Genomic DNA, 18,131 nt, shown 5'->3' on the forward strand with positions numbered 1-18,131 from the left:
CTGGTGGGAACCTCATGGGTAGGGTGACCATATGGAAAGGAGGACAGGGCTCCTGTATCTTTAAGAGTTGTATTGAAAAGGGAATTTCAGCAGGTGTCCTTTGTATATATGGGGAACCTGGTGAAATTTCCTCTTCATCACAACGGTTAAAGCTGCAGGCACCCACCCTCTTTTAAATCTGGTCACTCTAGTATAGCTCTCGCAGCTTTAACTGTTGTGATGAAGACAGAACTTCACCAGGTTCTCCATATATACAAATGAGACCTGCTGAAATTCCCTTTTCTATGCAACTGTTAAAGATACAGGAGCCTTGTCCTCCTTTCCATGTGGTCACCCTAAACAGTCCTTCCTCTCCGTCTCTCCTGCTCATGCTGCTCTTTTAATCTTCTCCCAGAACCATGCCTTGCCTGTGGCCCCATTCAGATGACACCGTTAACCATGCTGGTTAAGGGTTTTTGGTTAAGCAGCAAGGTTAACAGTGTTATCTGACAGGCGTTTTCCTTCACCAGGTGCCTCCACTAACCACATTGTGGTCAGGTTCACTAGCCCTGTTCTGCAGCAGGGTTAGTGGACCTAAGCTTGGCTTATGAGTCACCTGACACTTGTGATTAAGGGGCTGAAATCAGAGAGCTAGCAGTATAGAGTGGCCTAAATAACCTAAATTATACAACTGCCTGCTCTCTTAGCACAAAGGCTGATGGGATACGGAGCAGAGCATTTGGAGGACTAAACCACTCATCTAACTGCTTTGTGGTTAGTGTGTGGTTAAGGAAACCGGGAACCGGACAGGGTTAACAGTGTTGTGCACGAGCGTACAGCTTGTGGTTAGTGCTAACCACAGGGAAGCATGGTTAAGCTAACCACAGAGCCCTCAGTGTCATCTGAACAGGCCCCGTGACATTTGCACCCACGGTCCTTCCCAAATACTTCTCTCCCAGCTGGGCTCCAGGACCAGATGTGAGGCCCAGAACCATGTCTATAATTCAGTCAGGTCGATGAACTATGTCGGTGTTGGAATGAGCCACGACCATTAGTTAAATCCACAGCAGAGAGGGGTAAATAAGTGGTTGATGCATGCAGGGAGTTTGGGTGCTGGCTTTGATTCCACTTTTGCCAATCTACTTTGGCCTTAACTAGACCTAAGTTTTATCCCGGGGTTGTCCCTGCCTGCTCCCGGGGTATCCTGTGTGTCATTTACATGAACAGGGATGACCCCAGGATGATCCCGGGATAAACCTTAGGTCTAGCTAAGGCCTTTGCCGCTTGAGTTGTAAAGAGATGCCTGTTAATTTTTAAGTAAAGGTCCTGCTTCCAGCTGGCTGCTGTTTTTTGTCTCAAGTGTGGGCAGACAAAACTAACTCTGCAACAGTTGATTCCAATCATCCACTTAAAAAGAAGAAGAAAAGATACACAGGCCCAATTCCCATGATCACAGAGGGGGAAACAAGCCCTGGTGGCATGTTCCAAAGGATGCTGAAGACATTCAAGATGGACTAAAATGACTTTCCAAGAATCTCACTTGCAGAATCTGCTGCAGACCAGCCTCCCCAGGCCCCCCAGAGTCTGTGGATTTCCAGATTTATTTATTTATTTATTTACTTTCCTGAAATTTATGCAAATTCATTCGCAGGAAAATATTTGTTTCTGCTGGGACGTGCCATACTGGAAAATATACAAGGGGGAAAGTTGGATGGAATGGGGGTCAACATGCTAAATGTTACGAACTAACATGAATTATATAAATTGATTTTAATTTTATTATGGAATATTTGCGTATTTTTTCTGCACGATGAGGGGGAAATTTCAAATCCATCTGCGAACGGATGCAGGAACCAATGACACTGCACAGTCCATGAAACACACCTGAGATGGATTTCATAAAATCCAGACATCCCTACTTATTTACACACGCTGGGGTGGGGAGGTGGGGATTTGCCTAAGAAGTCTCAGCACTCGGGCTTCTCATTTCGTGCGAACCTGGCCAGGGTGGCTTGTGGGGTTTGTATTTTATTTATTGCATTTCTATACAGCCCAATAGCCGAAGCTCTCTGTGAGTAACAAAACACCCAGAAGCCATGCGCTGTTGTAGGGTTCTAGGTGTCTTGTTACCTATGTCAATAAGCCACCCCGGCTGGGTTCACACAACATGACTGGGCTGAAAACAACAGAATGAAATTTAATAGGGATAAATGCCAAGTTCTACATTTAGGAAATAGAAACCAAAGGCACAGTTACAAGATGGGGGATACTTGGCTCAGCAATACTACAAATGAGAAGGATCTTGGAATTGTTATAGATCTCAAGCTGAATATGAGCCAACGGTGCAATATGGCTGCAAGAAAGGCAAATGCTGTTTTGGGCTGCATTAATAGAAGAATAGCTTCCAAATCACGTGAGGTACTGGTTCCTCTCTATTCGGCCCTGGTTAGGCCTCATCTAGAGTATTGCGTCCAGTTCTGGGCTCCACAATTCCAGAAGGACGCAGACAAGCTGGAGCGTGTTCAGAGGAAGGCAACCAGGATGATCAGGGGTTTGGTAACAAAGCCCTATAAGGAGAGACTGAAAGAATTGGGCATGTTTAGCCTGGAGAAGAGAAGATTGAGGGGAGACATGAGAGCACTCTTCAAATACTTAAAAGGTTGTCACACAGAGGAGGGCCAGGATCTCTTCTTGATCCTCCCAGAGTGCAGGACGCAGAATAACGGGCTCAAGTTACAGGAAGCCAGATTCCAGCTGGACATCAGGAAAAACCTCCTGACTGTTAGAGCAGTACGACAATGGAATCAGTTACCTAGGGAGGTTGTGGGCGCTCCCACACTAGAGGCATTCAAGAGGCAGCTGGACAAGCATCTGTCAGAGATGTTTTAGGGTGGATTCCTGCATTGAGCAGGGGGTTGGACTCGATGGCCTTGTAGGCCCCTTCCAACTCTGCTATTCTATGATTCTATGATTCTATGATATGCCCTGCTGCCAAGGGCTATTATAATAAAGCCCCTGGCATGCAACCAGTTTGTGCATCAGGGTGGGGGGAATAAAGCCACGTGGCTTATTTCCCCCTCCATGATCCCACAAACCTGGCCACCGTGTAATGACTGTAATTTTGTTCAAAAGTGCGCACTCCAGGTTTTTGAAGACCTGTGAGTTTGCCAGGACCTGGACCAACTTGTTCTGCATCGAGTTTTGCCAGCTTGCAGGTTCTTTTTTAAATTGCATAAATAGAAATTTGTGCACGTTGCGCTTGCAATTTGGGGAATTTGTGCAAATTTCAACTCTAATTTGTGTAATGTGCGCAAAATTCTCGTTACACGTTTTTTAAAACAACAACAACAACAACAACAACAACAACAACAACAAATGTACCTGGATTTCAGGGGGAAAAAACTGCAAATGCAAGCCAAACTGGGGGTACCATGGAACTCCGTCTACCCCCCAAAAGGGCTAGATTTCCTGGCATGGGTCATCTCTGCCTTGGAGCAAGACACCCTCTGTGGACTTCCATCCCTCAGTGAGTCTACCTTCACACTGCCCTTGTAACAGCTGTTCATTGCTCCCACTTACTTGCTGGGCAGGCAGAGAGCCAGGGAGCAAGGAGGCCGGGGCATCTTCTGTTCCTCCTTCTCACCACTACCATTGTCTGAGCCAGAGTGAGAAGCAGGCGAACAAGCAGGCTGCAATGGTGAAGAGGAGGAGAAACTCCAGGAGGCTCTTGTCAACATAGACATGTCAGTCTCTCTGCGGCTTCCTGGGACTTGCTCAGAGCTCACCTGTTGGCACAAGTCAAGCCGCCAAACTGCTGTCGTTCTCTACCTCAGACCGGGCTCACCTGGTTGTCCTTCTCCAATCCCTCCTTTGACTAGGGTGGCCTTCCATCTTACTCTGCAGGGGACGCTTTTCTATCTGAACCGCTGTCAGAGGACAGTCCTGTCTTTGAAGTCATCTTCTGCTGGAAAGGCTGTCCAGCCCAAGACCAGTTCAAAGACCACCATTAAAAGAGAGCGCAACAGCGACCTTCACGTTGCCCCTGGCTGAGCAGGCACAAAAGCCACCAAGTCCCAATCTATCTAATGAGATGTAGTATTCTTCTCTTTAAATTACAGTGATCATTTCTGAATTTAAACATTGCACATATATAAGCATGTGCAATTTTAATGCAAATCGGTGCCCTCTTTTGTCCTGTCTTTTGGTGGTGGTGCTTCAGTAGCCTCCCTCCTTTTCCCCGTTGTTCCAGTAATTCCCCTTTCCCCTGTCGCGTAAGCCCAGAGGATGTAGCAATGGTAGAGCAGATGAACATCTCAGGTTTGATTGCAGATAGTGCTTAGACCCTGAAGGACTCCTGCCACTCACAATAAACAATACGGGGCTAGATTGAGCAAAGGTGTTGGCTCCAGGTTTTGGAGGGCCCTTGTGTGGGGTCCTCTCCATAAGTCCCCACCCTCAGTTCTTCTCACCAGAATTGATGGTAGCTGCTGATTCTCCTCATTGCCACCAGCTGCTCTTGACCCTCATCTGCTCTCCCTTCATTGCTCCCACCTGCCGGCTTTGCAGGCAGAAAGCCAGGGAGCAAGCAAGCAGGCAGGGGCGTCTCCTGTTCCTCCTTCTCAGCACCACCACCATCTGGGTCCAGGTGAGAGGCAGGAGAACAAGCAGGTCACAAAGGTGGAGAGGAGGAGCAATTTCAGCAGTCCCTTGTCAGTGGGCACCTGTTGAGGCGTGGTTCCACAGCAGGTGTCCAACCATGCCTGCCTTTGATGCCAGCCCTGAGACTCAGTGTGATGTGGCTTCGTAGATGTTCATAAGAGAGTTTCTCTTCTCAAATGTCACATTAATGGACAACTGGGCATGTGCGATTGCACCTCCATCTCTTTAAAACTGTGCAAATAGCAGCCATGGGGCTGCTGTGTGGCGGGGCAGGGTACATCGTCTTTAAACGCAACCACGTAACTTCCCCAATGAAAATCAAACTTCCTCCTAAAGCAGCCCTTTGCATTCATAGGAGAAACAGTTATTTGCACATCTATTTTGCTGTCTAACATCATCATCATTATTATCCAAACCTCTATTTGTGGAATTTCGAACCAGTCTGTGAATCAGTTGCCTTCACTCCTAGGAAGTCCTAATGCAATTATCACAGCAGTCACTGGGAAATCGTAAATGGGGCTACGTGACCACCACGCAAACAGAAAGGGATCGTCAAAGACCGAAACAAGGCCATAACGTTCACAGCAGCCGATCTCAGGTCAGGGCACATCAGAGGCAGATTTCGCTGGTCCTGATTCTGGTTTGCAAGCGCTGTGTTGGCAGTACAAAGAGTACATCCTTCAGAAAATGGCCTCCGCTTCATATAATTCATATAAAGACAACTTCTAGCAAGAATTGTGAACCCTTCGTGCAAAGCAAGAAGCAAAACCCTGAAACCGGGTAACCCGAATTCCATATGAAGGAGAGCTCATGGCTGATCTAAATGACATAAATCAGGAATATTTGCATATATTTGCATACTTCTTTTTTACTGCTCGCCCTGGAGAAGAACAAAGCACTGCACTGATCCACGCCACTACCTGCTCCTCTTTAGCAAGTTCATCACATTTTGCCCATAAGCATTCAACCCTATCATTGCACTCTGAGCTAGGAGTCAGGGATGCTACATCCCAAACCTCATATCAAATGTTGCATTTGTGTGATGCAATTGTGTAATAATAGTGGAACCCTGCTCACAGCACTGAAAATCATGCCACATCTAGGAATAGAACATTAACAAAAAGAAGTCATTTTAAGATGCCTCCAAAAGTCTTCCTTCGCTGAATAACCATTTGGGATACTCTTTATTCAAGACCCACCTCTCAGTCCACCACCTGACCACTGAATTGAACCAGTTTTCCTTGTTTAAAAACCGACTCCAACCCTTTAAAGTGCTGTAGCAGACACAACAGAGATCCCAGAGCTACCCTGTTTGGTAGGGTGACCATATGGAAAGGAGGACATGGCTCCTGTATCTTTAAGAATCGTATTGAAAATGGAATTTCAGCAGGTGTCATTGTATGCATGCAGCACCTGGTGAAATTCCCTCTTCATCACAACTGTTAAAGCTGCAGGAGACCTGCCTTCTTTTGTATCTGTTCACTCTAGTCTAGTTAGTGGTCACTAGTATAGCTAGAGTGACCAGATACAAAAGAGGGCAGGTCTTCTGCAGCTTTAACTGTTGTGATGAAGAGGGAATTTCACCAAGTGTTGCATGCATACAAATGACACCTGCTGAAATTCCCTTTTCAATACAACTGTTAAAGATACAGGAGCCCAGTCCTCCTTTTCATATGGTCACCCTACCTTTATTTGCTTATTTCTGCATAATTTATTCTGCTTTCCAAATGGAGGCTTTTTTTAAAAAAAAAATCAAAATACTTTGGTGAGGATTAGAATACCAGAAAGCTAGAAAAGAGCATACAATTTGGCTTAAACTGTGAGTAAAAACAAATAACAGTGGGGTGGAGAGAGAGAGAGAGACCTTCTGACCATTGAAAGCTGTCTGGGCTGCAATCCTACGCACACTTACCTGAGAGCAAGTCCATAGTTGAACTAACAGCACAATTCTAGGTCAACTCAGAAGTAAATCCCATTGATGGTGCTTACTTACAGGTAAGGGTGCATCGCAGCTTTCCTTAATTTGATGCCTTCCAGATGTTCTGGACTTCAATTTCCAGCATTCCTGGTCATTGGAAATACTGGCTGGGGCTGATGGAATGGAGCTGAAGTCCAAAATATTCAGAGGCCACTAGGATGCGGAAGGCGAGTGTTGTGTAGCATTGCAGCCTGAACTCTTCAATTACTAGTTGCATGGCTAGTCTCCTGTTAGTTTCAGTACTTTCACCAGGCCTGCTTACTTTTTGAACTTTCAGCCCAGGGGAATAGCAGCAACGTGTTCATTTCCCCCACCCCCTGAATGAAACCTCAGTATACTATTTTCTGCAGCAGGCCCGTTTTGTGCTTCCACAGTGAACATACAGGTGGACAAAATAATACCCTCTGCTCTGCCTTAACCCTAAGGATGGTATCAACCCCAACACAAACTTTGTTGACCCACAGGTATGTGCTTGTGTGTGTAGGGAGGGAGGATCCTGACCATGTTAAGGTCATATAGATATACACTCCATACACACACACACACTCCAGAAAGTAATATTGTGTGAGCATTCACACCCACAGCAGGAACAGAACTTTGGCCATGTCCAGACAATAATGCTCTGTGACAATGTTAACGAAAGGAGCGCTTTCACACACACCGATATGTAGATGGCCTTGCCAAAGTGGAATATTCCAAAACTCTCGGTAAGTCAGCTGTGGAGGCATTCAATGATAGATGACCTATGGAGGCCCTGGGAGATGTGGCAGAGACACACCTGTGCTCTCATGAGAATGTGCTTCTAGCAAGATAGGTCAACCATGGTACTCAGATGACAAATGGCTTAGCACAAGTTCCCATTAAGCCAGCAGCTTTTTGGTCTTACTAGAGCAATAAAGACTATCTCCAAGCCTCAGCAAATGAACGGTTTTTGATCTGCGTGGGCATTAATCTCTGGGACCAGATCTGGTTAGATTGTTGTCTGTTGATGCAGTGAAGCCGCCGCTATCTGAACAAAAGCTTGCAGTGGGGGGAGGAATCGTGTGTGTCGGGGGGGGGGGAGGGAACAGCTGTTGTAGTGTTATATATTTCTTTTTGGCCAGAGCCAGGAATCAAATCTCCCTAGGGTGGGTGGCTTGCGTTATGGTTTGTCATTCCCCGAAGGAAAATTGTTACCATGGGAGGGGGGAGCAGAGAGACAGAGGTGAGAGGGAGAGGAGAGGAAAAATATTTTTTAAAAAAATCACAGCATCAGAAGATGGTTGGTCTACACCTCCCCACCCCTGCCCCCGCCCAATGGCATGCACCGTTGTGTGTTTTTTCCCTTTCATGCAAGCTAGCACAGCCTGGCTCTTATTTTTGGGGTTTTGTTTTAACATGTGTGATAATAATAATATAAGCGTGTGTCACACAGCAAACAGCTAAGCTGCCGGATGCTGGCGGCGTAGGGCAGCGCAAAGAACAAAGGCCTGGAGAGCAAAAACTACATTCAAAAGAGGGGAGGAGGAACAGCAGTGTGTCTTGCGAATGGTCAAACAAGGCGGGGGGGGCGGGGAGATGCAATGGCCAAACAATTGACTAAGGAGACATGGAAGAAGGTGTATGAAGCAGGAAGGAGATAGAAGGGAAAGGGTGTTTTTTTTTTCCCCCAGCGGGGGTGGGAAATGTTTGGTCATGTGTGCCCCTGACACAGAAGGCTTCCCGAGTTTGGAGATCTTTCTTTTATCCTGGTTGGTATTGCATTGCTTATTTGATCATTTATTTATTTAAAGCGTTTATATACCACCCTTCAGGATTTCAGAATGGTGTACCAACAATTATACAAACTCTTCTTCTCCTTCCCTACTCACACTGTTTGTCTAACCCTGAACATTTTTAACACATGCTAAGAGTTGTTGGGTTGGTTTGTCCCACTCAAATGAAAGGAAAACAAAAGAGAAGGGCAAGTTAAACTCTCCAAACCTCTTATCTTCCCAGCCTGGGGATCTCAATGAGACTTTAAAAGAGAGCGAGAGAGATTACATCTCCTTTTTGCCTACCTCTTCAAGCATATCTTAATTCCCTTTTGATATGTAGGCAATGCAAGTCCAAAGTATTATATAAGAATGCCCCTTCGCCACCATTGCATGTCTGGGATGTAACGTCCTAGGATTGCAATCCAATGCATGCTTACCAGTGAGTAAGTCCCATTGAAAACAGTGGGATTTGTTTCCAAGGAGGCATGCATAAGATCATTGCACTTTAAGTGGGGTTTGGTCAAATGTTTAAGATCTGTACAATTATTTCCTGGTATCTGTGTCTCTCTGTGTGTGTGCATTTCTAATATATACACATATATACACACACACAGGTTCTGCTGTCTAAGGCTAAAGGACGGTTCACTGATAATCAGAGGGTTAGAGAAGGCTGTGTAGATACCTAGTTTAAAAACTACTGTTAATTGCTTCCCATCCTATCAAAGCCTTGCAAGGATCTAGAATTCAATCACATATGACAAGGGTAGGGGAAAAACTTGAGCATCTTAGACAATCATTTGAGCCTCACTCCTCCTTCCCACTCACCCCCCCCATCATGCTGTACACACCCCTCCAACTGCCTTTCCAAGGTCATCCTTCATGACTAACACCTAAAGATCTTGACCTCCAGGACTGCAAAGGCAGGTCATCAAAAGAGGGAGAAATGAGGATCTTTCAAGGATCAGTGGCTAATGATCAATTAAACATATATCTTTTTCATTCCCATCCAGGTTGGTGTCATCACCTCCCATCCTCAATAGTAACCAATATGTAAACCTTTAATGGGGATGGCATGAATAGGTCCTTCTGCATTTAACTTTTCAAAATAGTCATCAGTGTGTGTGTGTGTGTTTATACATTATACACATGCACACACATACACACACACTTTTTCTTTCTTGATATTTGTGGTCCAAACAGGGATATGGACACAAGAGTCATCCCCACCTAGGCAGAGTGATGATAATATAGGATGTGTATCTAGAAAGTTGATATTCACAGGCTAATGCGTGAAGCCAGATATGGGATAGAGAACATTTAACAATACCCTTTCCACACCCCATATCAGTGGCACCAAAAGAAAGAAAAAATCATTCACTCAAATGGGGGATGGGAAAGCAGGAGGGGGGGAATCTAAAACAGCAGGAATACAACAATAAATGAGGGGAAACAGCAATAGAAAAAGCACACTAGGTTAATATAGGAAAACTAGTTTCTTTATTGAGAGATTGTATATTAGTATTAGTGGAACTGTGTTGTAACAATGTTGTCATGCACACAATACAAAAGGCAACAGCGCCCACCATGCCGTGGAGGGACAACAGAACAGAAGCAGCATACAATGAGTAGATGTGTTGGCTACTGCACATTACATTTCAGCAGGGTATGTCTCTACAGAGAGATTTACATCAGAAACTAGGTAATGTAAAAAAATACAGACCATGCTTCAGTTTTAGTACAAGAAAAAAGGTGAAGAAATACACAACCAAAGGATATTTGATACAGAAAAAAATTTACCCACAAAATAAGAACAGGAAGTAAAAAATTCAGCACAGCAGAAAGAAATGTTATCCCTGTTGAATGGAAAACCATTTTGCTAAGTGAGCATCCGCTTTCTCTGTATTTGATTTTAGCATTTATATTTTGGGTTTCCCCAACCAATCCCACCCTACCCCAATTCCAAAAGAAGGACTGGATCCAAATTGGCATCTGATAGGTGCATTAATTAGTGGGGTCCAAATATTTTGCATCAAATTTATGCACTGTAAAGAAAGACATTGGATCAGCCAGCTTTTAATAGGCAGTTATAGATGCTGCTTTTGGTTCAGCTTTCAAAGAAAACAGATGAAGGCCAGCTGTTGGAAAGGGTGCAATTTTGGCCAGGTGTATGTGTGCAAAATATGCCATGTACAAAGATGCAGTAGCTTTTTTAGTTGCTCTCAAAGCTTTGGCATAACCATCAGGGGAATAAATCCACCCATTGATTGGTTTGTTGCCCCCAAATGAAACAAGGGGTCCAGTCTTAGAACCTTTTTTGTACATGGTTTTAAGTGCGAGGACTTTTATTTTAAAAAAATCCCAAACCCAAAGGCAATTTGCATGGGAAACCAATATCCAATACAATAATAGAGGCTAGAACGGAGATTTGGGTGGTGCTAGGGGCATAAACCCCAAGATACTGCATTCTCCACACAACTAAAGCAAAATGAATCCACTTAACAGGAATTTACAGTGCAAATGTACTTAGCTAAACAGGATGAAGATACAAAAATGGCGTTATAAAACTAGAGCTATATTGGAAATGGCCTGGGTTTTTTTTTTTCTTTCTAGACTACTACAATGACAGCTAAAGAGAAACAGGTTTGAGCATACAGTCTGTCTACCATTTTTTTTCTTTTCTTTTCACAAGAAGCTTGATGTTTTAGGACTTCAGTTTTAAGCCTTAGTATCCTCTCTCAGAAAGTCTTGGATGGCTATTCAATGCTCATTTTAACAGATCAAATGGCAGCTGCTCAGTGTCTTAGTTTCTCAGTGGGTGTGTTCTGTGGCCAATAAAACCCAAAAAGAGGGCAGATCTATTGTTCTGGTTCTTTGTCCGAGAACTGAATTTAACCAATTTTCCTTTCTTCCCTATGATACCTGGACTTGAAATGCCACCCTGCCCATTCATTTAAAAAGCTGTGATCTTGATGAAGGAGTTTGCAACTTCATCAATGTCATTGTATTTCACGGGGTGGGGGGTGGGGGCATCATCTTTGAAGCGATAAAATGCTGCAATTATTTTGTTTCTTCTTTTCTAAAATAATAATATAATAATTTGACAATCCTTTGAGTTGTTAAAGATCAATTAACTGAGCAGGCAAGAAGGAGGGAAATAACCAGCCTTCCAGTTTTAAATCCCATCAATTTCAGCTTACCCCTCCCAGCTACATCCCACCCCCCTTCAGCTTTGCAGCACACGGAAAGAGGATACTTCAGCTTAAAATGCCAGTGCGTTCCTCAGATGGATACAGGAAATGGTTAAAGAGAAGGGTGGGGTGTCAACATTAGAGCTAAATGCAGAGGCAGAGAACTACAAGCCACAGGGCAGAAGGTTGACCATTTACTGATCTACACAATGAAGAAACGAAATAAAATAAAATAATAAAAGAAAGAAAGATTTGGATCGATGCAGAAATGTCCGTCATCCCATGATCATCACATTAGAGGAGGCTGCAGTTAAAGAAGATAGAATGCCACAATGTGCAAAACTTAAGCTGCTGTGTTATATAGGTAGACTGGGTAGAGGGAGGGGCGGTGAGGGGGCAGAAGGCAAGAGCAGTTGAATGACACTGGGGCTGGTGGGGTGGGAAGCAAAAGCATAGGAACACTGGCGTCTGTTTCACTCAGGTGACTTGAACGTCCACCTGGAGCATCTGCCACATTTCTCACATGTGTTTTACAGAAATCAGAATGTGACCCTAAAATGAAATTATGCAACATGTTTACCCAGGGATGGAAGTGGGGGCAGGTCTGTACTGAAACCCCATAGGGCTAAATCCAGGGTAAGTAGAATGGGATTCTAATTCTGGGTTCTGCGATTTCTCTTATTAGGGTTTTTAATTATCCACAAGTCATTTAATGACTCACATCTCAGTGGAGATGGGAATAATGTACTGGCTTAACAGGGAAACCAAATATATTATCACATTTATTTATTTATAATAGATTGAAAGGTCTTTGTTATATCCTAGGGGCTGGACTAACTGTGGGCCAGAGAATTGAGGAGGAATGGGAGAGGAGCATTCTATAGTTAAGGCAAGAATGATTGCTGGAGCAGGGAGAGAAAATGCATCCTGGACTTGATAAAAAGAAAAGAGAAGGCATGAAGAAGGGCAAATTAAAAATAAAGAACGAAGGGAACCAAAAGATTCAAGTCCATTGTTTGTGGCAGCATATGGGAATGGGTGAGAAAAGGTAAATGCAGGGTGGGGGGGGGGGGAATATGCAATGGCCATATACACATCCCATATTAAAGATTGGTTCAGAAGAAAAAAAATCATGGTTCTTGTTCTAAAACTGGTGTTTGTTTTGGAATCGTGATAGATCTCGGATCAAAAGACTGCTGTGAATAGATAGCCTTTCTGAACTGAACATTACAAACTGTTAAAATTCCAAAAGAAGGGAAGGGGCGTGGGGGTGGGGTAGGATAACTGGGCGGGAGGGGGAGGGGATGCACCCCATGTCAAACCACAACAGCGACAAAAAGAGGGAATAAAATCCATTGGAGAAGTAAAAGGCAAAAAAAGGAAAGGCAAAAAGGGGTGAACAGAGTTCATCAAAAGGCCGGGGTGGGATGGGGAGTGGGTGGGAATGAAACCAGCTATGGCAGAAGCTCACCTCATAATGAGCTCAGAATCTGCATTTCATTTTATATGGGCTAAATTTTCTCATATTGAGGATTCAGTTTAAGAAATGCATGCCGGCTAGCCCCTCGGTCTAATCCTATATTCTAAAAGGAATCCCATCAACCCTTCCTTTCTCCTCCCCACCTCCAGCTGTACAATCCTATATATATAATATATATATATATATATGTGGGGGCCAGCCAGTGCTCCTTGTAGGCATGGGTCTATATTTGTCAGGTGGAAAAGGGGGCGGGGGGAGAGAAAAGGGGGAGGGGTTCACCAGAAGATCTAAAATGGAGTGAACCTGACAGTGTGTGGGGGGTGGGGGAATGGGAATTAAAGGGGGGCCCTCTACATTATTCTATATTAAAAGGGGGAACACAGCCCCAATGCTCTTAAGTATCACCCAAGAGAGTTCTAAAAACAGCCTAGCGCTCGGATCCTCTCAGATTCCCTTCCTGCCATCCTTCATCCTGGAGCCTCTATGTCCACCCCCCACCCCCAGGAACCCCACCACGGATTCTCTCTTCCTTTATCTCTCAGGTAGCCTGTGGCTTTCCCACGTTCTTTTCCCCACTTGGTGCCATTTCTCCTCCTCCTCCTCCTCGCAGTCTCTCTCCCCCCCCCCCCACCCCCCGGCCGCCTTTTCTTCCTCGGCTCTTTTTGCCTCTTCTTCCTCCTCCACCCGCACCCCGCGTCTCTTTTCTTCCCCGTCTTCTCTTTTCCCCTCAGAGTATTCCCTTCCCACACACTTCTTAAGGAACGTGTCGTCCCCCCAACCCAACCCAACCCAACCCAACCCAACCCAGCCCCCTCCCCACGAACACACATCCCTCCAGCCGAAGCGTCCTCCCCTGAACCTGCTTTCCCCTTCCTCGCCTTCCTTCTCTTGGGCTCCCACCGTTTCTCTGGCCCTCGCCTCTTCCTCCCACGCACAAAGACACGCCCTGTCTCCCCACCCCACCCCGCAAGGAAGAAGACACGCAACCCGGGGGGTTCCCACGAGCACCAGCCTCCAAGCCTAAGCGCGGCGGGTGCTCCCGTTTCCGCTGGTGGGCTGGCTTTTTTTTTGTTTTCCTTTCAAGAAAAATACACAGATAAAGAGATACCTCTGTTTCGCACAGAGCCAAACACTGGAAGAACAAGGTAGCCGACGTGTACCAAAACCATCCTGGGCAGCTTCGGCTGTGGTCCCCTTTGTTGGCCGCTATCCCTTGGTGGTGGCTGCCGTCCCCCTCGACGGCGTCGGGCAGTCTAGCAGGGCTGCCGTCTGCTGCTGTCGCTGGAGAGGCTGCTGCTGCTGCGGCTGCGGCTGCTGCTGGCTACAGGAAGACAGATGGCCCATGGAAATGGTTCCTTTCCAATCCCCTATATACATTCAAATGTAGAGATGAGCCCGCAGCTGCCTGGCACACAAAGGGAATGGCAGCCAATGGGAGGCAGGCCTTGCGCGAGGCGAGGTTTGTTGCTCCGCCGCGCGCGCGCGCGCTCTCGCGCGCCCCCCTCCCCTCTTCCCCTCCCCTCCCTCAGATTATCTCCGGCCCTTGGCAGGGACGAGGCCCAATCAGACCCGAGCTGGGGATGCGCTGCAGCCCAACCCGGCGCCTCCCGCTGTTGCCGGGAAAGGCAGGCTCCAAAGAAGGAGCTCGGACACCATTCGGAGGCCGGGCCTAGGAGGCCGGGCTTTCAGACACGGGGCCGGAGCGGAAGGGCAGCGCACCGCGCACGCGGCCCCGCGCGCGAACGGCGCGGGAGGAGGAGGAGGAGGAGGCGGACGTGGGGCGCCGGGGCTGGCGCAGGCGGAGGCGCACCGCGGCTCGCGCGCGGGAAGGAGCGCAGGGGCAGGCGCTGACGGAGCGCGCCGCCGTCTTTACGCACAGCCCGCTGGAGGGCCCGCTTGCAACGCAAGAGTCCGCGCTGACAGGCGTGGGGGAAATGTAACGTGTGGACGCGGCCAGACAAAAGGCGAATCTCCAACTTGCGCCACTGCAAAAATAACAGCCTGCCCGACACGGGTTGGACAAAAGATGCGGTCCTATAATTCTAAGGCTCTCCTGTTTCGAAAGTTTACACAGAATTTTTCTGAACAGAAGTACGAAATAGAGATGTGCTTGGTATGGTCTCTCTCTCTCTCTGTTTCTTTCTTTCTTCCTTTCTGTAATAAGCCCTCTACCCAGGACTAGCTTGAAATTCACCTTCCCACCAGGGCCGGTGCCAGACTATTTTGCGCCCTAGGCAAGGTGAGCTACTTTCACACACACAGCCCAAAAATGCCAACTTTGATTTTTAAGAACATGTTTCCTGGAAAAAATAAGAAGCACAAAACTTGAAACTGCTAAATTTATTTTAAAGTGCAAGAAATACGTGATGCCAATAATAGCAAACAAATTGGAAAGGAATGTCTATGGGTCTAAAATGCATTATTTAATAGGAATATCACCTCCAAATCATCCCCCCCAACTCACACACACGCATGCGCACACACAGGCTCAGCATCACTCACTCCAAACAAACACACGCATGAACACATGCATTCACTCAAAGACCCCATGCACCCTATTCACCCATACATTCTCTCTCTCTCTCTCTCTTCCGGGTGCGTTCCAGAAGTCCGAACGTGGAGCCGCCCCACTCCCACCCCAGCGTCTCTGGCTTCAGTTCTGCTGGGCGGATGCGGGGCGCCATCTCACCCGCCCAGGCCCAGCTGAATCCTCGGGCTGGCCCAGCTCACAGCCAATGCGCTTGAGTGCTGCGCTGTGCCTGGCGCCCCTCTTAGCTTGGCGCTCTAGGCGGCCGCCTGAGTGGCCTCTATGGTACCACCAGCCCTGCTTCCCGCATGCGCAATCTGCCAAGCATTTGCCTCAGGCCCCCATCCCTGCAGGTCCCTTCAGGGGACCACTCATCGCCATGAAGAAAAGTTCGTGTTCTTTTGAGAACCTGGACTCTAATTAGGCATCTTTAGGGGGGGAAAAACATGGTGATGGACACATTCCCAGTAACCAGGCAGCAAAACTCACAACAGCACAAACACAATGAGGCGTATTTACGCACACCTGAAAATACAGAGCGGAGAGATGTTCCCTGTACGAAAAGAACGCAGTACTGTTGAGGCATTGATTTTCTACAATCGGCTGTAAGCGGAATTAAAATGGCAGTGCCATGGATATAACAATGCCTTATCTGGTGATCCCCATCTCCAGGGCCCAGAACTTTAAATAATGTCTACTCAGAAGTTATCCCCAATTCAGTATCACAGGTAGTATGACTTTCTGTACCAGCTGCTGGAGAGCATGAGCAGGAGAATGAAGTTGCACCTATGTCTTGCTTGTGGACCTCCCATGGACATCAGGTTGACCACTGTGGCAGCAGAATGCTGGATTGAATAGGCCTTTGATCGGATCCTACATGGCTCTTCTCATATCCGTATGTTCCAACTGCCTTATTTTATCCTTCCCTGAAACATTGTCTTGACACCTTCAGGTATCCTATACTCCACAAGGGGATGGGGTAGGGTGGGCTTCCAGTGGACCAAACACATTTTAGATCAAGGAGGGAGAAACAAAGAAAGACTTCCTCTTTTGCTCTAGCTTAACTTGCAGCAGTACTCTCGTCTTGTTCCTGTTCCGGTTTTAATACATCGCTCCAAAAATGACCTTAATCCACGCTTAGCATATTTATAGAATACATCTGGACATATCTGAAAGATGTAAGCAGTACACCAGTCGCCTAACACGTGTGTAGTATGGATTGCTCAATTTGGGCAGTATCCAACAGGACGCTTGTGCCCCCACCGATTCTCTTCTGCCCCAGTTCCTGTCCCCAAGGGGTGCCCACCACTTCCAGAATGGAGATTTAAAGCTTTATCACACCAGCGTTGTACTGTGCAATCACTGAGAATTGCATGCAAAGAAGTTTTCCACCTTATAATCTGCTTTGATTGTGAAGTACTCCCATGCATCCTGCCTTAATTGTGCTATGAAGCCAAAAGATTCACTGTATTTAGCCCCTACTTTCTGAGCGTATCTTCCAAGCCGCCGCTGGGGCGCAGGAGCAGGATTTTAAACAAATGCTTACATCTGCGTAAGCTTTAAAGATAAAGCCACCAAAATTGGCACTCTAATAGATATTCGGGAGAGCTTTAAACATACCAAATTTGAATTGAATTGGGTCATCCATTTTTTATGATTTTTTACATTTCCCCCCTTAAACTCACTTCCTGGTATGCAAAGGATCGCTGTCGCCCGGTAGCAAAAACAACAACAACGGTGAAAGCTTAGCGCTACGGGGATAATCTAAGGGAAGCAGGTACGTGGGATGAAGCTTTTAGTAACCAGAAATGAGCAGAAGTGCTCATCTCTGGAACAGGTAAGTTTGGCAGAGGTCACTAAAGGGAGCTCTGCAGATTTGTCCCAATCCAGAAACTAGTGTTTCCTCTGGGAAGCATTAAATCTTTGTTGGGCAAGTGATGGGAACCGCTTGCAACAACGGAACTGGCAGGTTGTGCGATAGAAGCTGCATGGCGCAAACATAAGCACCCTGTTGGATACTCTCCAATATTTATCTATGCTCCCCAATAAAAAAAAAAGTAGAATTTTTGTGAACCGCCCAGAGAGCTCCGGCTATTGGGCGGTATAGAAATGTAATAAATAAAATAAATAGAATTTGCACATTCATTCTGATTAAGCCTTCTAACTCGGTGTTCAATATGGATTACATTCAAAAACTGCTTCTTGTTGAAATCAGGGTTTTTATTCAACAACAAAGAGATGGCTTGTTCTTGTAACAATAACACGTAGTTGCATAATCATTTTAAAAAGCAGCTCCAGCTTTCAAAAAGACCCTCCCCTCCTGCCTGCCTTGTGATTTATCAGAGACAAGAAAACTCTTAAAGTAATTGAATTATTGGGGATGAATGGATCTTTGCGAAAGGAAGATAATGGTTTGCAAATGAAGGATTAGATGTGACCCCTCAATACCCATGCTTTTAAGATAGCACCTTATATTTAGGGGTATACATAGAAGGTATGCAGCCTAAACCATATTTGATACTGCAAACGTTATAAAATTATGCACGTAGAGACTGAAGCATGAAAAACAAAGGTGATTTACTTC

At 46.1% G+C, this 18,131-nt stretch overlaps 1 protein-coding gene across 1 annotated transcript in view; it reads right to left on the reverse strand.

Moving 5' to 3' along the window:
* The window catches only part of ARK2C (arkadia (RNF111) C-terminal like ring finger ubiquitin ligase 2C), a 105,938-nt gene extending 91,469 nt beyond the window's left edge, over window positions 1-14,469 (reverse strand). The window contains exon 1 of the mRNA XM_063128291.1: window positions 14,129-14,469. Coding sequence (XP_062984361.1) covers window positions 14,129-14,189 — 61 coding nt within the window. The 5' untranslated portion in view covers window positions 14,190-14,469. The remainder of the gene's footprint in view (window positions 1-14,128) is intronic.
* Between the last annotated feature and the right edge of the window lie 3,662 nt (window positions 14,470-18,131).

Source organism: Elgaria multicarinata, chromosome 6, assembly GCF_023053635.1.
Source record: "Elgaria multicarinata webbii isolate HBS135686 ecotype San Diego chromosome 6, rElgMul1.1.pri, whole genome shotgun sequence".
In the NCBI taxonomy this organism is placed as follows: Eukaryota; Metazoa; Chordata; class Lepidosauria; order Squamata; family Anguidae; genus Elgaria; species Elgaria multicarinata.